The sequence below is a fragment of the Hermetia illucens genome, chromosome 5 (genome assembly GCF_905115235.1).
Source record: "Hermetia illucens chromosome 5, iHerIll2.2.curated.20191125, whole genome shotgun sequence".
In the NCBI taxonomy this organism is placed as follows: Eukaryota; Metazoa; Arthropoda; class Insecta; order Diptera; family Stratiomyidae; genus Hermetia; species Hermetia illucens.
In genome coordinates, this window is record NC_051853.1 from 50,639,839 (window position 1) to 50,662,251 (window position 22,413).

A 22,413-nucleotide genomic window follows, 5' to 3' on the forward strand; every position below is an offset into this window, starting at 1 on the left:
TCATCCTTAAAATTCTTTTATCCGATTTCATGAAGAAGTAGCACTAGCGAAGCCGGTTTGTTTTCGGCAGTTTTTAGGAGATTTTGAAGGTGATAAGAGTCAATCAATCAAGATAATGTTGCAGAGATACGAAATTGAAGGCAAAACATTAGCTTGCTTGCCTGCATAATATCTATGCATAATATGTAACTTTCGAAATGAGATGCATGCATACACCGGTGTATGTCAGAAAATAAGATTTTCCAAATTCTCGCTGTTGCTGCGAAAGTCTGAGACATAGATACATAATATTTGTAATTTCGACGCAAACTCACATCTAAAAACAGTTCCTACAAAAGATCCTAGAAACTCACATTTGACATTGGCTTACCATCCAAGCAAGGGGATTGCGTTTGGAGTGTACGTCACAAGGAGATTAGCCCGGCAGTTACGTAACATTTTATCAACAACTGCGAGTGCAAAACATTAACGAACGTAAATTATTTCATTTAATGGAACAACAGCTGATTATAAGGAATGCAACAAATATTTACTACATTTCATTCAGGCCTTCCACGACCCCACAGTGCGCGATAGTGTGCCAAATCCCAAGCAAAACACTATCAATTTAGTCCGGAGAGATTAGAATGATTCTCCGGTGTACCAACTCCATTGCACTAACCTGCCGCGGTCGGAGTGTGAACTATACACATTTGATGAACAAATAATTGAGTAATTAGCATGAGCTGTGGCGAAATCCGGTTTTCCTTCCATTTGCCCTTACTATGACTTACCCAAAGTCAAATTTCCGAAAATGTAATGGGAGCACTTTCGTTCAAATCCCCGGAAAGATATGTTACTTTCGTTTGGTACTAATTCAGATACAAACCTCCTTTTTTCCCGTGTGGGGCATTTCGTTCGGCGAATGTAATTTTTCTCGTTGTCCACTAGATCTAGGATTCTCGAAAAACTATATTTGGCACACTGCACTTTACCACTTTTTCTATCACTAACAAGATTCGGATACTCCAAAGATGCACTTTCCGGTGCGCGCACTAATCATAGGAAACAGAATTATTCTTCTTCTATGAGATACTTCATAGAACCTATCAAGGAAACACAAAAATCTACCGAAGAGCTACTAATTACGGCAAAAATAATTGGATATTAATACGATAAAGCGGACAGGTGGATGGGCTCGCGGGAGCTATCACCGTTTTATTCTTAGGTGGGTAAGTTGGTCGCTTGGCTGCGTTGAGAAGGCCTCTACTGTGGCTCCACGTATGTACGTACGGAAAAAGTAAATCTATTGAATGCTGAAAAGCTCGTGACGACACTAACTATCGTCTATCTGTGCTTAGATTTTTTCGCTTTGGACGATATTAAAGAGCTGCCATTCCACTTTAATAGAATGTTGGAGCAAAAGTGTAAAATCATTGGTTATATAAAGGGAAAACGCCTCAGCAACAAATTATATTTTTCGATCTATAAAAAAACTGAAACATCTTTTTGGCACTTTAACCCAAGCTAATTATAAAGCTTCATGATAAATTTAAACATAATATGTTTTCTTAGACCAGATACATTGTTTCGACACAGTAAACAAATGCATTCCACATAATAGTGAAAGTAAATATCTTTGCAACTTTCAAACGACTTTTATATCTTTGAAAGTTCATGGGACGTAACGTGAAGGAAGGACATTGTTGATCGATTTCTTTCAGAATGTTGCGGCTATATTGACTTTTTTTACTTTTTTGAAGCAGATGAGCCTCTCAGGTTAAAATAGTTATCGTTCCGATGCTTGTAGTTCTCTGCACGTAGTAGTAGTAGTAGCTTAAGTACTGAGGAAGAGAGTAAGTAGCTTTCGAAATAGGTATTTACTAACTATTAAAATATATTGTAGTAGGAGCAAGCTACCTAGTTTTCTTTTTACTCTCAGGTTAATTTTAATATTTTAATTTTTTTTTAATTCAATGGTGCAAGATGTTCCTAAGTATGATTTTCTATGCATTTTTCAACGAATTTTCTTTTGTGTTCTTATACATTATTTCTCCCTCGTGGAAATTCAAAATCATGCAAGTGTTGGCATATTTAACGAAAAATAACATTTCTAGCACATACTTTACAATTGTCGGGAAGTCATCATGTTTCACTGGTGGTTCGAGAACAATAGTATGGTACGTCCTAGTATAAAAGGGTTCATAGCTATATACAATTGTACGAGGGCGGTCCGATAAGTACTTAGCCTCTCCGCCCGATGGCGCTACTATCGCAAGAAGTATTTACTGTCGTGTAGAACATTCTCTTAGACGGCTACTGTCAAAATTTTAGTCGAATAGGACTTGTAGTTTTGTTTTTAGCGCGTGTAGAAGCGGGCGTGCGGGCGAATTTTAGAAAAATGGAAAAAGAACAATATCGGTCGGTGATTCGATTCTTGTTTTTGGAAGGGAAATCGCGCAGCGAAATCAAAGAACGCTTGGATGCTGTGTACGGTGACGCTTCTCCTTCGATGGCGACCGTCAAAAATTGGTTTAATGAATTTCAACGTGGTCGCACGTCAGTTTTTGATGAGCACGCCCCGGTGCCCCGAAAACGGCTACTGCGGAGAAGAACGTTACAAAAATCCATGACCTTGTATTGACAGACCGCCGATTGAAGGTACGCGAGATAGCCGAGACAGTAGGCATCTCAAAAGACCGCGTGGGTCATATCCTGCACGAAATTTTGGGCATGAGAAAGCTGTCGGCGAGATGGCTGCCGCGTTTGCTCACTTCGGACAACAAGCGCAATCGTGAAACCACTTCAGAGCAGTGTTTGACGCTGTTTAAGCGCAATTCGAAGGAGTTTCTTCATCGTTTCGTGACCGTCGACGAAACATGGATCCACTGGTACACTCCAGAGACCAAGGAACAGTCGAAACAGTGGACTTTACCCGGCAAACGTGCTTCCAAGAAGGCAAAGACTGTGCAATCGGCAGGAAAGGTGATGGCCGCCGTTTTCTGGGATTCACAAGGTGTGATCTACATCGACTACCTGGAGAAGGACAAAACGATCACAGGGCTGTACTATGCCGAATTATTGAGCCGATTTGACGCCGAATTGCGGAAAAAACGGCCGCATTTGGTGAAGAAAAAAGTGCTCTTCCACCACGATAACGCACCGGCTCACACTTCCGCCGTCGCCACGGCCAAATTGGTCGAATTGGGCTACGAACTGCTGATTTGGCCCCGTGCGACTATTATTTATTTCCTAACTTGAAAAAGTCACTCGCCGGGCAGAAATTTGAGTCGAATGAGGAGGTTATAGCCACCACGGAAGCCCACTTTGCAGACCTCGAGAAAACGTATTTTTCAGACGGGTTAAAGAAGTTGGAGCATCGCTGGAAGAAGTGTATCGAGTTAAAAGGAGACTATGTCGAGAAATAAATCGCCACTTTTCAAAAATTTTCGTTTTTTTTTTGGTAGGCTAAGTACTTATCGGACCGCCCTCGTATGTATTTGCGAACAAATTTCATATCCTTATTTTTAAGGTTTTGTGTAAAACAAAACCTTATTAAAGTGGGTTTACTGTCTGCCTGTCTGTCACACGCATTTTTCTCGGAAACGGCCATACCAATTGACACCCAATTTGGTGGAAAGATGGGAACTGTGAACGCTCATGCATACAGTCAGTTACATCATTCTACATCGAATTTAAGCGGGGTTCCCATATATGCATAAGGAGGGTTTACATTTTTTTTTCACCAAATATAGTCACGTATGGGTCATGGGTATCAAATTATCAAATGGTTTCGATTGATGCTTTCCGAAGCTGGTCCTAGTTTTTACATTTTTTGAAAAGATGGGGAGTGGAAGGGACCCATTCTCAGAAATTACCCAACCGAAAAATCTGAAAAAATACCTTCCATATCGATATCTGTTCAAATAAAGTTAATAATAGTATATTACTATAATTTTTAGTAATTGACTGTAAAACCCCCCTTAAGTTCCTGAAATTTGGTAGCAATATAGGCTATAATATAGAGCATGGTTTGGTGGAAAGCGCACTTTTATTAACAAAATTATAATAGGTCAAAGTGGTCGCTTCTGTTCAAATTCAGGACTTTGAATGTCAATATCAGGCGTCGATATTCTTACATAATATCTGCATATATTATGTGCTAGGTTCTAATGGGATAAATGCCCACTCAAATGTTTTTATAAAAGAAATACACAAAACCTTTCATACCTGAAGCGTTCAGCTTCCGGTTTCCCGACTTGTTCCAATTTAGTTTGGTATTGAATGCCGTTTTTAAATATTATTGCAGCAGAAGTTTCTGCTGAAACCGAGAATCTCTATCTGATTTACCCTGTCGTCTCTAATTGATCATGGAGAAAACAATCCTGAATGTCAATTTTTTAAGGAATATGATTGTTTGGAGGTGAATAAACGATTATTCCAAGTTGGCTATTACCAACAACACATTTAGATCCGCCCATATCTAAGCACACCCCACTGAAGTTCCCATCAGTACAACTCGTTCCTCACCGTGTAACCTATGTCTGGCAAATGAGAGGATACTTTACTATCCTATTTCCTCGCATGAAATTTTACTGAAATGATTGTGTCTCATAGCCAGTGCATTTGGTCGTACGTTTGGCACTGGGATAATGTTTGAACCATAAACAAACAACGGAAACCGCAGGCTCGGCGCACCACGTATGAAAGGTTTTGTAGATTTTGTATTGGACAATATTTTGGTGCCCGATGGTTCCATTTATAAATAGCCACAAGGGTATATGCATTATGGTACAGTCATTTGATAGGAAAGGGGCAATTCTGCTCCACGATAACATTATTAATAACATTAGGGTTTTCCACCAAACTTTCCAGTATGGTGCTCCATATTAAAATCTATATTCCTGCAATTTACAATTGCCGATCTAGGATAATCTCAAGGAAGGCTTGCAGTAAATTTGCAACATATAAAAACATTATGATTAACTTTTACCAGATATCGGTACGGAGCGTATTTTAAAACCTAGGTGCCATATGCATGGGTTGCCATAACTTTTTTCAGATTTTTCAGTTTTTAAAATTAAGGCCTGCTTCGAGAAGCATAGTATATCGAGACCTTTCATTGAAGTGTCTATATTCTGTGTAAGCTTAAGTTCAATTTGAAAAAAAATGAAATTTAATGCGTGAGGGTTCAAAGTTCTAACATTTTCAACCCAATTTTGTGTCGATAGGTGTAATCGTTTCTGAGAAAGGTCAAGGCCAAAGGGTAGTATAAGTCCCAGGGTGAAACGTGGATTCGTACCCACGATGGAGCTTAAAACCTGGGAAACGCCTGCTGAACCAACACCAACAGCTTTACTACAAAATCCTATCTCCACCTCCACGTGGAGAAGGATGGAAGCGAGTCTCCCCCGCCTAAAAACAGGATAAATTATACCAACTGGTCCTCCAGGTTGGGGGTTGGGTAGGGCTGACAACCATACATGGAAAACCGATGTTATGAAATCACAGAAGGACTCTCGGACAGGATGGACTTTACAACGACGAACCTGGAAACGACAAAGGACTAACGATTTGCGCATTTTCTCATGGAACGTGCACTTCCTGTACAAAGATGGAGCTGCCGTGCAGCTAGCCGATATCCTGTCCCAATATAAGGCTGATGTAAAAGCGTTGCAAGAGATGTGTCAGACAGGGACCGGTTTCCCGGAGAAGAGTCACTACACCATATATATATATATATATTCCACCATCTTGTAAGCCATGTGCTCGGAGTAGTTTTCTTAGTCAGCCAAAAAATGAAACCTGGTGTTATCGGCTTCGAAAACATCAGCGAACGGCTATGCACTCTGCGTTTGCGCGGCAAATTTAGAAATAGAAGCCTTATTATTGATTACGCCTCTACAGAGCAGACCGCAGGGTCAGAGAAGGATACCTTCTACAAGGCAGTACAACGAACCCTCGAAGCCAGTCCCACGTATGATATCAAAGTCATACTTGGGGATTTTAACAACCAAGTTGGGACGGACCACTTTCAACCAAATTGACCTCGTGTGTTGTGGCACCTCTAAATCTTGATGAATGTCAGAACATGTAGGGGGTCCAATATACGTTCGGATCACTATCTCGTTGGCATTTGCTTCGGCTCGGATAGTAACACCACCCAGAATCCCCTCTGATGATCAGATGAGAGTAAACATTGAAGCCACCCACAACCCAGCCTTCCATAACACCTATAAGGGGGAAATGGATGCCGAAATAACCGCAGTCAACAGAGATACTGGAGATGGAGCATCAACAAATGATCTTCACAATCACCTGAAGAACGTTAACATAAATACGGCCACAAACATATTTGGTCCCAGCCGCAAAAAGAGTCGGAACGGCTCGTTTGACGATGAATGTAAGCCAACAACGGAAGGGAATAATGCTGCATACCGAGTAATGTTGCATTTCCAAAGAACACGGGCACGCGCAGAGACCTACCAAGAACTCCGTCAAACGAAGAAGCGACTTCACAGACAGAAACAGGAAGCCTGGGAGAACCAACAGGTCTGTGAACTGGAAAAGTACATGGAGCAACGGCACCAGGCGCCCAAGTTCTACCAGCAAATCAGTAGGATGAAGTCTTATACACCTCGATGTTCATCCTGCCGAGACAAAAAGGGAAATCTGATTTCCGACAGAATGGGCATATTGGAGCGATGGTTTGAGTATTTTGTTGAGTTGCTGAGTACCATCTATAAGATATTCTCCGCTGTCTTGCCAGGCCGGATAGCCCCATACGCCCAAAACATCATTGGCCCATACCAAAGAGGCTTCACTCCAGGCAAATCAGCAACAGATCTGTGCGACAAGTGATGGAAACACTGTTGGAATATGGAGATCATTTCCACCATTCTTTCATCGACTTTATGGGCGCTTATGACAGCATAGCCAGGGTAAAACTGTACACAGCCATGAGAGAATTGAGTGAAATTAATAAGACTCACTAGGCTGACTCTGACCAATCGAATCGCACTGGTCAAACGAAAACAATAAAGAGCAGCCAACAGAGCCTATTTCAGCTTACAAAAATTGTTTCGCTCGAAATATCTCACCATAGGGTCAAAGCTCTTACTGAACAGGAGTATGATCTTGCCAGTCCTTATGTATTCCTTGAAAACCTGGGTTCTTAGCAAAAAATTGCGAAGTCTTGGCCGCGGTCGAAAAAAGAATCCTCCGAAGAATTTTTGGCCCCCAACCTGAGGATGGACGATTCCGTAGCCTAGATAACGACGAAATCTATGAGCGATACCATAAAATAAAATCCGGCTCAACAGGTTGCGGTGGGCGGATCACTTAATTTGTATGGATGAGGATGATTCAGTTCGGAAAATCTATAAGAGCGATATGTATGGTAGAAAAAGAAGACGAAGTAGACCCTGCCTGTTGTTATTTCGTACTGATGGCATCAATTGACTCTCGTGATAAGTTTAAAAGGTGCCACCTTGCCAGTTTTGCCGAGCCATGCTTTATGCTCTCTCACACAAACATATGCAATTGTAATTGTAAAATGCCAAACCCGAGAATCCTATGGTGCTACCTGCCGATGATTTATTTTATAGCTAGATCGTTATTGTACCTAAATCCAGCTATCTAGAATCTTCGCTTGGGTAAATCTTAAATTTTCATCAACTTTTGACCTCATTTGGCATAACGTCTTCGGTCTTGGATTTTTACTTCATTCTAGTTGTTCTGAAGAACAAGGCCGAAAATTAATTAAAATATTAACAACAAAATTAAAATAACACATTGAAAAACTTTTAACTCCCCAGGGTAGGATCTAAAATATATAATTTATATTGCACAGTTTAGAAATTCGCGACTTTTCCGCACGGTATCAGAACGCTACTAAAATAGAGGCCCACAACCACGTCCACCGAAACCACGTTTATGTGGAAAGAGTTAAAATTTTAGTTATCTAGGACAAAAGAAGTGTATGCCTCTTCCCTTTTTAATACAAATTAATTACAATTTATCTTCAACATTGAGCAAGACTGTAGACTATGCCTATTTCTCCATGAATGAAAATGACAACTCTGGGTGCTATACGCGTCTTGATCTTCAAGCTTCTGTGGTGTTTACGTCGCTCGGCCAAGGACGCGAAAATTTGCGGAAAAACGCTGAGCGGAAAACAAATTGTTATTATTAGAATGCCAGAGAGCTCGCTGAGTCTGCAATATGCGGGAACATTTTTGATATGGAAAGATATCACCAGTATCACTGAAAACTTTTGATAGGTGTGAGGGAAACCTGTATGCAAATGCCATGATACATGTATAAATATTGGTATGCAAAAGATACAAAGTAATTTTGCAATGAAACACAATTGTATCTTTTCATTGTTACTAAGAAGCGCTTAATAGATCTGATCAACAATTATGATAAATCTGTGTAGGACCAAGTGCTAATACTATACAATGCATGCACTATGTATTTCTTTTTACGTGCGCATTGTTTTGAACTATTTTGAAGAACTTAGTTTTTATTTTGGTAGATACGTACATAATTGTTAAGCTGGCAACAAGATATCATATACCCCCACAAGTTGGTTCATACTTGATAGCAGTCAAATACTCCACTCTGAACAACCCTTACGGTTTTGTAATACACACAGGAGTATGTGTAGAACACAGCCACAAATTATACCCACATGAAATTAAAAGCAATTATCTTTGAGCTGTGAAATCTTCTATGAAGCGCTAATACGTCGCTCAACAATGTAATACAAACGACTATATCGATTTAATTGGAAGCGTAACGTGACGCTATCGTGCATGCTATTTGTCACTGGATAGTGACAAACTACTTCATATGGTCTAATACGCCATTGAACTGAAGCATTTAATCGATATTTAGTGGAAATAGCGGCACGCGTTCACAAGCACGAGATTCCTTAATGCACTGGAACATACCAAAGTAAATTCTAATTCATTTTCTCCTTGAAAATGTCTCAAATGTCGCTACCTGTACTTTCCAGTACAACCTTTAATGAGGGTAAGTTTGAAGTTCGTGGACGATGACTTCTCAGTAGCAACGGCAAAATTGGATTAAGAGATTCTGATGAGTAATTTATCGTATGTATACGATGCATAAATAGGAATTTTAGTTGGTCTTTCATTTGAAATCGCTAAAGACATAAAAGCTTCACATGGTCCTCGGGCTTAAAATTTGCTTGAAAAAATACACCCTGGAAAACGTGCAAATATGTATGTTGGATGAGTAATATCAGAAGTTTATTCAGTTTCAAAAAGTCAAGCATATCCAGGTCTGACCTGCAAAGCTTCCTCAATAGGTTACGCATAATTATGAGTATGATACGCAATCCATACATCAGGCGAATGAGGGGCAGAGATGAGTAGGGGATGTCACAGAAATGAAGAAGTTACAATGTAATATCACATTGCGATCATCAAGTGCGATCCGAGCATCACTAAACATCATATCATCACTCAACATCACAGCAGCACTTAACATCACAACGTCACCGTATCACCATTTAGTAAAAAAGTGTGCTCTTGTGATAAGTAATATTGGTATCAATCGATATCAAAGCACAAAATTGCAACTAAAATTATAATGTCTTGTTCGATACATCACACCGTCCTTCTGAGCACAAAGAGACGTGGGGTCGTTGAGTGCCGGTGCTGACAATCGCTTTCGAATCTATCATATTAGTGTTGTGGTTTCCTATTCTCTTGACTGGCTTTAGTCCAGAAATGATTTCGGAGATGTATGTATGATGATAAATTTTTAAATATGGGGATCCTTTGATTGAAGGGAAGGAAAGGAAAGGCATATTCGATACATCCTACTGTCTTTAGTACAGAAGTGCATTACATAAATTTAGGGAGCTGCACCTTCGCAGGAAGCACAATTCCCCGTTCTTTTCCTACGAAAACATCTCGCAGAAGTAAATGGAAACCATTTGTGTTTTTTTGTCTTTTGCATAAGAGTTCATTTTTCATTCATAATCTACTTGGAGCTGCCGTATAATCTAATCTACGAATGTGATAAGCGTGAGGAAGGTTACTCTAGTGATATGAAATATTTCGTAATATCGACTGCCGAATGTAATATGGTGGCGAAAAATCAGACCCAATATAAGTAGCTGAAAGTGTACTAAAGAAGGGTCCAACCGGTGCCGGAAATGCAAATACAATTACCAAAATTCGAAAAAAATGAAATTTTAGAAAGAAGCCAGAGGTGTTAAAAACGGCTTCCAACTATCGCTCATTGGAAGCCTAATAAGGAAAACAAGTCGGAAAACCGGAAGCTAGACGCTTCAGATATGAAAAGTTTAGCGTATTTCTTTTATAAAAACATTTGAGTGGACATTTGTCCCATTAGTACGTAGTACGTAATATATGCTTATCTTATGCGAGAATATCCGCTTTCGCCTGGTGCTGACATTCAAAGTCTTGAATTTTCACAGAAGCGACAACTTCGACCTATTATAGCTTTGTTAATAATAGTGCGATCTTCACCAAACTTGGTAGGATCCTCACTCTATGTTATCCTCATGTAGAGGATCAAAAATTCTTCTGAGGATTCTTCTCTCCAACGCGGCCAAGAATTCGCAGTTTTTTTTGCTAAGAACCCAAGCCTCCGAGGAATACATGAGGACTAGCAAGATCATTGTCTTGTACAGTAAGAGCTTTGACCCTATGGTGAGACGTTTCGAGCAAAACAGTTTTTGTAAGCTGAAATAGGCTCTGTTGGCAGCCAACAACCGTGCGCGGATTTTATCATCATAGCTGCAGCATCGGTTATGATTTTCCTTAGATAGGAGACGGTCTCGAAGTTGTAGTCTCCTATCTTCATTGTTTGGGTTTGACCAGTGCAATTCGATGTTGTTCGTTCTTTCGGTTTTGGCACTGACGTTATCACGATGTACTTCGTCTTGCCTTCATTAATGTGCAGCCCAAGATCTCGCACCTCCTGCTCGATCTGGAAGGTAGACTGTACATTTTGGGTTGTCCTTCTCACAGATTTTTTGGTTCTTCCAGACTTCTTTTTCTGTCTGTGAAATCGCTTCCCCGCTCGGAGTTCGTGATAAGTCTTTGTGCGTGCCCCGAAGGCAATTCGTTGGCCTCAACACATCACATGAAAATACCAATGATAACGAACTGCGGATTATTCAACTAGTAATGTCACACGAAATAATTGTTTTAAGTACTCTACAGGCTGAAAAAGGAAGTTTGGAAGAACCAACAAGTCTGTAAACTCGCAAAGAACAGGGAGCAATCACACCAGGCAAGTTTTAACCAACAAGTCAGCAGGCTGAAGCCACCCCCACCCCCTTGTTTATCTTGCCCAAACAAATCTGATTACTAACCGTATGAGTATATTGAAGCGATGGGTTGAGTATTCAGATGGATGGCCCAATAACCACAATTTCGAGAAATTGGAAGTCCCCCCTACTGAAAACGATGGACAAATGACAGTCTGTATGCTTCATCAGCTTAAGAAGCATAAGTCGCCAGACTCTGATGGAATTACAGCTAAATTGGTTAAAAATTGAGGTAACAAACGGCACCAAGCGGTTGATCAACTAATGATCAATGTTTGCGATAGTGGATCAGTACCTGACAACTGGCAGCAATACATTTTCTGCCCCATACATAAAAAGGGGAATACCACGCAATGCAGAAATTATAGAGATATTCGTTGCTGAGTACCATCTATAAGATATTCTCCGCTACCTTACTAGGTGGGTTAGCCCCATACGTCCAGAATATCATCGCCCTTACCAAAGAAATTTCACTCCAGCAACAGATTAGATGCAATCATCAGTTACACCATCCTTCCATCGACTTTAAAAACTGTACATCGTCATGAGAAAATTCAACAACCCCACCAAATTGATAAGATTGCCAAGGCTGACCCTGACAAGTTTGCGAAGCTAGAAAAGCAATAGAATCACTCTCGAGTTCATTTACCATCAACAATGGTCTAAAACAAAGTGGTAGTTAATCACGTTGGTAGAAATGCGAGAAGCGCCATCCTGTTCAAATCCATCCAATTATTGGCCTATGCTGATGATATTGAGATTATAGGAAAAGCCACCCGAGATGTACAAACTGCTCTCGTCCAAGACCATCGATAATTTCTCTTATCTGGATCGAAAACACATTCGATAATAGCTATGAAACCGAAATCTGCGCACAGTTATTGGCAGCCAACGGACCTTATTTCGGCTTTCAAAAACTGCCCCACACGAAACGTCTCACCATAGGGTCAAAACTTTTATGGTATAAGAGACTTGGGTTCTTAGCAAAAAAATTGCGAATCCTTGGAAGAATTTTCGGCCACTTACAAGAGGAAGGACGATTCCATCGTTTATATAATGACGAAATTTATGAGCGATACCACGGGGTAGGGTTGCTCCGGCCCCTAAGACCGTGATTTTTGTGAGCAGGGCAAGAAGAGCTGAATTTAGCCGGCTCATATGTTCATAGGCAGCCCGTAGCGATTACGAAGAACATTACCCAGTCCAACCAAATATCTCTGAGGTCTCAACGAATTGTTTACCTTGTGGCCACAGTCTGGGTCTATTTAGAGCTCTCCAACCGCAAAGGAAGCTACGTTGTTGGTTAAAAAGGTTATCGTTCCGATGCTTGTAGTTCTTCTAAATAAAAATAAAACTAGGTAGCTTGCTCCTACTACAATATATTTTAATAGTTAGTAAATACGTATTTCGAAAGCTACTTACTTTCTTCCTCAGTACTTAAGCTACCTAGCTTAAGCTACCTAGCTTAAGTACTGAGGAAGAAAGTAAGTAGCTTTCGAAATACGTATTTACTAACTATTAAAATATATTGTAGTAGGAGCAAGCTACCTAGTTTTATTTTTATTTGGTTAAAAAGCACACAGGAAGATTGGTCTTTAAATTCGGCGTGCGTGTGGCATAAACCGTTAGGAGTGCATAGAGTTCTCGGAGCACCTAGGTACCTTTTGTGTCCAACAACTGGGCTCACATAATCTAACAGCACTAGACGCTACAGTGTATATAATGTGGAGGTCCAGAGGGAAAAGATCTGCCGGGTAGGACTGTAGAGCCCTAGTAGCACCTGCCAACGTGGTTCATTGAATTATATTGAGCTTGGTTATATTGTATTTCATTCCTCAGTGCCGGTCACCACACAATAAAACCATACATTAGAATGGGACAGACCACGATTGTATACATCCAAATAACCTTCCCCGGTAGAAAACACACTTTCCTCCTTCCTCTTGGAAGCATAGGATGCTGAACAGGCTCTTAACCCTCGGTTCTATGTTTAGTATCCAATAGAATTTTCAATACGAAAAAAGCGAGATTGATTGATCGAAAATCCTTGATGGACCTCTTGGCCAAAAGTGTCCGCTTTTGTATGTACGTCTCCAGGAGTGTGATAAATATCTGAATGAAGTACAACTGCGGTAAGTTTCTACAAACCTCAATCTCTTTGCCTTGCCTGGAACATGACGGGCATTATCCATCTGGGTCCGAAGATTTATAAGTTCAGAAGCTATTTATAGCCCCGCAAATTTTATGCTCGGTAATCTCCAACAATAGGGATAAGAGGAATATGCTCACTCATTGCAATTAAAGCACTACCTCTGCGAGTTTACCTGATACTTGGATGCAACCGTTGCAAGGAAGGGCGGTGTAACCATCGAAGAGTTCTACGCTCTACACTCTAGAGTCGAGCCAAGTTTCAGATATGCAGATACAATAGATGATCAAAAATTCAGCAGAATTTCACGTGTAATCAATCAATTTTGATAACTCTATTAGAATTCCGAGCACTGCATATTTCAGTGCTCCAGTGACTCCACTAATTTAACATTGACAATTTTATTATATAAAATTTTTATAGCACCAGGGACAATTCCGTTTTGTGTTTTTTTAATCAAATAAGCAGATTACATGTGTAACAGCGAAATTTGAACGCAATTATCACATATTGTTTTTGTTGTAACTTTATAAGGGATATAAGGATGGTGTAAAAGGCGTTGTTCGTAATATTAGTCGAGTGATAAGCACCCTCCCCCAACTTGGAGGTGTACTTTGTTTTCCTGCACAAAACAATTGCACTTGGCTTACTTACATACAAACATATGTAACTTCATAATCATTTAAATGTCCACATTTAAAACGTACAAGGCTACGTAGTCAAGTTGTAAATATTTGTTCAAGGAATGTGAAAATGCAACGTACAGTATTCATTTCAATAATGCAGCATGTTTATACCTCCTGGAGAGCGGAACAGGATGTATAGGATATGTAAGCTTAAAATATGTAGAAAAGTAGAGCTCCACAGAGCCAGAATAGCATGACACACAATTTCCTTGCATTATTTCCCTTCCTTTTGGGGGCAGGAGAACTCTTTGTTCCTCATTTGGAAGCGGACGGAAATTACGGCAATTTATAAAGCGATCACCAACGAGGTACTTAAGTTACTCCTACTAGAGCGAAAAAAAAACATGTGCTATACCATATGCAGATGTAATCCATAAATGAACTTCCGCTAGAAAAAGCGGATGGGGAAGAAAGTTAATCCCAAACGACTAGAGATAGTATCGAGTGAATATCTGAAGGGTACACCACAATTGTGCGCCTCACTTGCAAGGACATATGCCAAGGTGACCAAGGTCGCTTACGTCAAAATCAATTTATGATTGTCCTTCATAATGACAGGTCAAGCAAGGATATCTGGGACTGAATTAAAATGCCTTCAATATTCCTATAACTTGGATTACTTACCTCTTGACAGTGGACTTTTTGCAGGACGCTTTGCAGCAAATGTATTTGCATATTCACTTGAAATGTGTCCTTTTTTGCACTTAACCAGAGAACTTTCCTATTCAAGCTACAAATCTATAAAAGGAAACTGCATGCGCTAAACATCAATAGATTTAAGAGGATTTATTTTTTTCCTTCTTTCAGACAAATCAGCCGGCCGCAGATAGGTAGTGGGAATATGAAATACGGTACAAAGCAGGACGAATGTCAACCGCAATCCTGATCCGTGCACACTGGAGCAAAGGATAAATGTCAAAGCATCTGACAATACAAATTGAGCAGTGAAGATGGCGCTAGTGTGGCAGGATAATAGAAATGTCGCTATTGTTGGTTTGAATCTGGTCAGTTAACGAATTTTGTAGCAAAAATTAATTGAGAAGAACTCCCATTTGGTAAATGTAGAATGTTAAAAATTGTAAATATTTGGGGCTTTGCAGTAATCTCCTTCCAAAGAAACTTCCCCAGAGTCATGCAAGACCGGAGCAAAACTGACACGAGTCCTTGTATTTCAGAAGGTCCCAAAAGTCAAATTTTAATAACGACTTAACAAAAGTAATATTGGTAAAGTTAGGAATTTCAACCCCATCCCCGGAGGTTTAATTTCCAATCCCATCCTCGCAGGAGGAATGGAGGGTACGAAGGAAGAAGCGGGAGGTCCTTTTTCTCTAACCCCATTGGTGTCGCCTCTCTTAAAAAGTTATGATGTTTCAAATTGGGGTATTTTGATATCATCACGGCAAAGACTGGCCTGCAAACCTAACATTGACTGCATAGTACGAGCTCCCAGTTGAGAAACAATACTCGCTCGTGAGAGTGAGCAACAGACTGGCCTTCCAACGGTTGTTACTCTGTGGTTGTTCCTGTGCGATGGAGACTTTTGCAAAACTGCGGTGTCCTGGCGCAGTTCCGGTGGAATCTGAACTTCTTGTGAGAAAGCGGGAGAAAGCCGAATTCAGCGAGTTGGTATCAATTGTTGTTTCCGGCGGGTGTGCGGACTGAATGAAATAGATACAATTAAAAAGAAAGAAAGGGAAAACCCTAGAAGTACCTTCATAAGATTTATAATAAATTAAGTCAAGTGGGAGGGATGACGTACTTGGATTACAATTTTTACAGCTATATATTTCTAGACAGCTAAAAGTGGGGACATTTTTAAAGACATTACTAATCGACTAGCAGACAATTCAATTCAACAAAAAATTGTTCATCTGGATTTGGAATAGGTTCACGGCGTCTGGGTGATATACTGAGTTCAGGTAGAGCACTTCTGTGAAGCTGATTTGTAGGCAGTCCTAAAACGCCACCAGTATCGATAATTAGTTCACTATCTTTTTGTTTCTTCCAGTGTGTACTTCACTAGTTACGTTAGAGGTCCCATGTTTTCCTTGTGTAAATACATCTGTTTATAAAAACCAGATTTAGTAACCATCACCAAAAGTGAGCTACATTTTTTCCTTTTTTTGCTGAATTTGATGCATGTGTGATCCGCTTTTATTTGATGAAAAATCAGAAATAGTGGGTATCCTTATTTTCAGTTAAAAAAATGGCCTAAAGGTTTTCAGATTCTTACCAGTTGAAGAAATTAAGGTTAATGATCTACATAGCTGAGAAGCCGTAAAACTGGCCGATGTCTTATCAATATATTTTGAGTTGCTGACATATTTTTTTTACAGTGTTCATAGGGCGTTTCCCTTGGTGTAGCGTCTGCAAAATGTCGCCAAAATACATCCTGGTGTAATGAAAGAGTTATTTATGTATTGCCTATGAAATCGAGTAGTCTGCATCTTTTCTTTTTTAACTAATCTTATGATACTGCATTTGCCGATGTTTGAAGGTAGGACTCGTTTGTTGTACAAGTTGTCAAATACATAGGCCTTTGGCTGAAGCTTGTTGGTAGACTGTTTCTGGTTCCACCAGACGAATTAGATAGAGAATGGACAATTGTCGTCCTGCCATTGTCAATAGTGGGGATCAACAGTTTATATAATGAGCAGCGCAAGGCTGAGGCAGCTGCGTTCAACTAAGGAGCCAATTTCGAGGATACATTCGTAAGTAAGGATACATAGCGCTCTTTCATAGTAATTTTGAAAGTCAAAGAATGTGACTAATACCATAACCTTTTGTTGTGTTTTAAAATTGTTAGTTTTTTAGATTATTAGAAAAGTTAGCATGAAAAATAGTAAATTACTTTTTGGTCGTTTTTTTTTCTGTAAAATTCTGCATTTAACTAAGAATGGAGCGTAGTGTATGTATAAGCAATTAGGAATGTTTGTTACATGAATATTGTTTTGGACAACCGTGGATGCATATACCAACCCGGAGCCACCCACAACGGCACCAACCTACTTATCGCCGCATTCAGTTTAGCATAGTTGAGTATCCATTTTCGAAATTGCTCTATGAAATTTTTAAATTTTGAGGCCTATTTTTGATAGAATGACTGAAGACAACATTCAATTTTTGTCATATTTAGAACTTTTAAGATGACCCCAAGCGAAATTATTCACAAAGAATGCTAATGAGAAAAGTCGACACAAAATTTTTATTCCTAACCACGGCGAGTAATACCATAGAGCGCAGATTTCCCATTGATGGCACCTTCTTTTTCCGGTTCACTTCCTTGTGGAGTATAGAGCATCCACACAGTTCTAGCTTTTAATAAGATTATGTTTCTGTTTAATTTTCATCATATCTAATGCTATGCAGGTGATAAGCCTACACCCAGCGACGACTGGGATTCGAACCTGGAGTATTGAGATGGAGGGACTAGTGATCAACCACATCGACTATCGCATCTATCCCTAAAGGCAGCTTACAATAACAATAAATCAACAGATAATATATCTTTAAATTTTTTTTTCAACTGGAGTTTGAGTTTCTAAATGAAATTGTGACTTCCAAAATGTGCAGATATTAGGATGCTGAAATCCAGGTAAATATCGTCACTGTTGGCAGCTTGAAGTGGGTGCGTCGCTTTACTCATCAGCAGCGTTTGGTTCTATTTGCACCATGAAGTCCCAATAACACCACCAGCAGCTAGCTATCTGCGCTCCTGTTCGTCGGATTAAAAAACACCGTAAAGTCACCATTGCATCCCTTTCAGCGGCTTATCAATGCACCATTGAAGTCCCTTTCAAGCACGGATTCCGCCAGCCTTCGCAACTAAATATTCAACGTCTCCAAGGCTGTGCTGTGGAAAGGGCCATTCCCTTGGGTTCGGAATGGAATCTTGAATAAAAACAAGGGTAACATGCGGACCCTATAATTTTTACTACATACTCGTTTAATTTTCACCCCGAGACCAATTTTTTCGCACGATTTTCACCCCGCCCTGCATTTTCTTTCTACGGCCCTGATATCTGGTATTGTACATTGAAGAATGACACTGTCGTACAGTGTGTACACTTTTGCCAAGACGGGGTGCAACTTGATCTTGTTGGAAGTAATTTTCCACATCGAAGAATCGATAGGAGCGACCAGCATCTTCGACACAAGCTTCGATTTATTGTGTTTTTTTTTTTAAATTTCGAACCCGCTCCCCTCTTACTTTTGCTGCCGTAAATGAAAGGACTTGATCACTACTTTACTTTTGGACTTACATCCAATTTTTTAACAGCAAACAGCTTATGGTTGATTTGTGTGCTAGCCTAAATAGAGAGGTCACTGGACCGAAAATGGAGAGTTTTTATCGAGTTGGTCCGGTTCGCCGTCAACGGGATAGCGTACTAGGGACTTCCTCATGCCTAAATCCAAATTGTGATTTTCAATCGGACTATGCTTCAATTTTATTATCATAATTTTTGTTACTATGTAAATGATAAGCCTGTAGCAGTATGACGGACCGAGGTACGAATGTGGGGCAACGAAATTGAGAGAACGTAGTGCTTAAATAGGATCCTAGAAAGGTCGGATAAAAAATCTGACTTTCGATTCGATTTTACAGTAAAATAATAATTTTAGACAAATATTCATTAGTACGATTGTAAATGTCGCCAATACCCGTTGGACGTTGCACTTTAGGTTGAAATTTCCTTTCCTAGCAAGAAAGTGGAAATTTTCTTAATAATACGAAAACGATAGAAATTATTATAGGAGCTGAAAGCTCTTCGACTTTTCTGTTATCTTATCCTTTGTTTCAAAATCGTTGGCGCTTTTTACTGTGATTTGAAATCCTAGAAAGTGTACTCTCTTGGCATCCTTAATTCCATTAACACCGAGGATGGCGTTTTTAGGAATCTTAGCGACTTGGTCGTTCCTCTAAGTTAGAGGGAGCTTAAGTTACAGAAACTAATGCTATGACCATTGACATTTTTGGCGTACGCATTAAAAAAAAACACTGATTAATGCGACAACGGCCACCATTTGATTTGAGCTGATTAGAAGGAGAAACGATCGGCTTACGCCTTTTTTCGCTGATAAACTAATTTATTCGTGAAGAGCAGCGGGTACTAACTATGACCGGAACAGGTATAACGAGAGGTGAAGGGATGATCCCCGCAGGTTAAACTTTTTTCGGGCCTAGGATTTTCCGCATAATTCTCACCCTAAGTACGATTTTTTTTCCTAACAGTCCTGGTGTTACCCTGTTCAACGTTCCAAACCATTAAGGTCACTCAGTATAAGACGCGATCTGTCAAATCCATGTAACTTTTGCGGGATTCCCCAGAACCTCATCTCTTCTCTGAGGTGACAAAGTGTGCAAATCTTTCCCAGCAAAGTTTCCTCTAAGTTTTACTATCTAAATGATCCTTACTAGAAACGTTTCCATAAATCGTAACACGGCGGTGAGACGTTCTTCTACCTGGAATTGATCCAATACTAGAAGAAATCACTAGAATATGCGTGGCAGCTTACGAGTTGTCAGGCGCTTGTGTATCTTCTCAATTGGCTGGCTGGATAAACAGTTTATTTTCGAGTTTCTGAGAAATCTCTATTTAATTAATTAGTTTATGCTAGGAACCCCTAGTATTGGTTTTTCCTGGCATCTTGATGTTTTCTTAACTCAAACATTTCATTTCATGCTTAATGAGATTTGAAGTAATCTATCGCAATTTTTATGTAAATCGGCAGCCAAGGTCATAGGAAGAAACTCTGGACACAAATAGAAGTTTATACTGGCCCCCTCCAATCTCAAAACCAACCCATCAAATAAAACTACGGGTCCGGGGGAATCGTCTCCGAATCTGCCGGGAACTTCACGTATTAGTTATAGAGCAGAAGTGTTTGAAAGTCATGGGCGTTTAGCAACACTTCTTCTGCCAGTGTCCAAATTTTATCTCTCCTGGGACTGGACTGTCTCCTGGATACTGTTTTATGTTTTCTAAAAGTAACAAATAGAGATGTACGAGGGCGGTCCGATAAGTACTTAGCCTCTCCGCCCGATGGCGCCACTATCGCAAGAAGTATTTACTGTCGTGTAGAACATTCTCTTAGACGGCTACTGTCAAAATTTTAGTCGAATAGGACTTGTAGTTTTGTTTTTAGCGCGTGTAGAAGCGGGCGTGCGGGCGAACTTTAGAAAAATGGAAAAAGAACAATATCGGTCGGTGATTCGATTCTTGTTTTTGGAAGGGAAATCGCGCAGCGAAATCAAAGAACGCTTGGATGCTGTGTACGGTGACGCTTCTCCTTCGATGGCGACCGTCAAAAATTGGTTTAATGAATTTCAACGTGGTCGCACGTCAGTTTTTGATGAGCACGCCCCGGTGCCCCGAAAACGGCTACTGCGGAGAAGAACGTTACAAAAATCCATGACCTTGTATTGACAGACCGCCGATTGAAGGTACGCGAGATAGCCGAGACAGTAGGCATCTCAAAAGACCGCGTGGGTCATATCCTGCACGAAATTTTGGGCATGAGAAAGCTGCCGGCGAAATGGCTGCCGCATTTGCTCACTCCGGACAACAAGCGCAATCGTGAAACCACTTCAGAGCAGTGTTTGACGCTGTTTAAGCGCAATTCGAAGGAGTTTCTTCGTCGTTTCGTGACCGTCGACGAAACATGGATCCACTGGTACACTCCAGAGACCAAGGAACAGTCGAAACAGTGGACTTTACCCGGCAAACGTGCTCCCAAGAAGGCAAAGACTGTGCAATCGGCAGGAAAGGTGATGGCCGCCGTTTTCTGGGATTCACAAGGTGTGATCTACATCGACTACCTGGAGAAGGACAAAACGATCACAGGGCTGTACTATGCCAAATTATTGAGCCGATTTGACGCCGAATTGCGGAAAAAACGGCCGCATTTGGTGAAGAAAAAAGTGCTCTTCCACCACGATAACGCACCGGCTCACACTTCCGCCGTCGCCACGGCCAAATTGGTCGAATTGGGCTACGAACTGCTGATTTGGCCCCGTGCGACTATTATTTATTTCCTAACTTGAAAAAGTCACTCGCCGGGCAGAAATTTGAGTCGAATGAGGAGGTTATAGCCGCCACGGAAGCCCACTTTGCAGACCTCGAGAAAACGTATTTTTCAGACGGGTTAAAGAAGTTGGAGCATCGCTGGAAGAAGTGTATCGAGTTAAAAGGAGACTATGTCGAGAAATAAATCGCCACTTTTCAAAAATTTTCGTTTTTTTTTCGAAGGCTAAGTACTTATCGGACCGCCCTCGTAAGTCTCACATGTCTCAACGCTGGCCAAACCTGGTGGATCTGTTTTATCCGCTGCTTCATATTTTTGTTCTTCTGAAGACAATCCAGGTTCCTCATCTCAAGCGCCAAGTGAATTGCTGGCTTTCACTCTTAGTCTACTAAGGGAGGAGAAAGCGAGTAACCATAGGACTATAGATTCAGATTACACCATTCCCTACTCTCCGCAGAAGATGAGTAGAAAGCATAAAAATCAGTGGATCAGTTAACTACAATTCAAATTATAATTTATAATTAATGACGGCCCAACGGATGGAGTTCAATGAACAGTGGCACCATTTTTCAAGCACCTTGATTATATTGATATGAACGCAATGACAAAATCAGAAATCTGATTTTTCTTTGCGACAATGTTTTCATTTTTTGCATTAAATGTTATTTGATATCACGTAGGCACCATACATTTCATTGTGTATTTTTTCCTGAATGGGAAAACTTGATTTTCTGTATGCTATCAAAATTTTGACCTATATTTTCTCAAATTTTGCAAATTCATGGTTGTGGCGTTGTGCCTACGATATCTGCTTTATTTAATTGGCCATGGTCCCACGCGCCACGTACAGAATTATAATAATAATCAAAGAGCTCCCTGTTGAAAATTATAGCAAAAAAATACTGAATAACGCTTGAATAACATCATTGAATATATTTCATGAAAAGAACACATGAAATATATTTACCGGCACTTTTTTGTGGCGTTTTCGGGTTTTATCTAAAATTCACTAATATTTGAGGTTCTTTCGTTATTTAGAGTCTATCCGTCCTCAGACATAAGCAAATTACTTAAAGAAAGCTGCTACGTAGAGATACATAGGAAAAGGGGTTTAAATTACGCTCTATTTTACTTTCCTATTTTGCTATGGACGCCTCCCAACTACTGACTGACTTCAGGACTAGTACCTTTGGCTACCGCAAGCCATGTTTGATTAGTTTCTGAAAATGAGCCCTCGT

At 40.2% G+C, this 22,413-nt stretch overlaps 1 protein-coding gene across 2 annotated transcripts in view; it reads right to left on the minus strand.

Annotated features, from left to right (window-relative positions):
• Positions 1-15,024, minus strand: part of LOC119656812 (calcium-binding mitochondrial carrier protein Aralar1) — a 50,936-nt gene extending 35,912 nt beyond the window's left edge. Inside the window, exon 1 of one of the 2 annotated variants that reach the window (XM_038063433.1) lies at positions 14,774-15,024. In XM_038063433.1, coding sequence (XP_037919361.1) covers positions 14,774-14,824 — 51 coding nt within the window. In that variant the 5' untranslated portion in view covers positions 14,825-15,024. Of the gene's footprint in view, positions 1-868; positions 1,260-14,773 lie in introns of those variants that run through there. The other variant, XM_038063434.1, reaches the window with a different exon arrangement.
• Between the last annotated feature and the right edge of the window lie 7,389 nt (positions 15,025-22,413).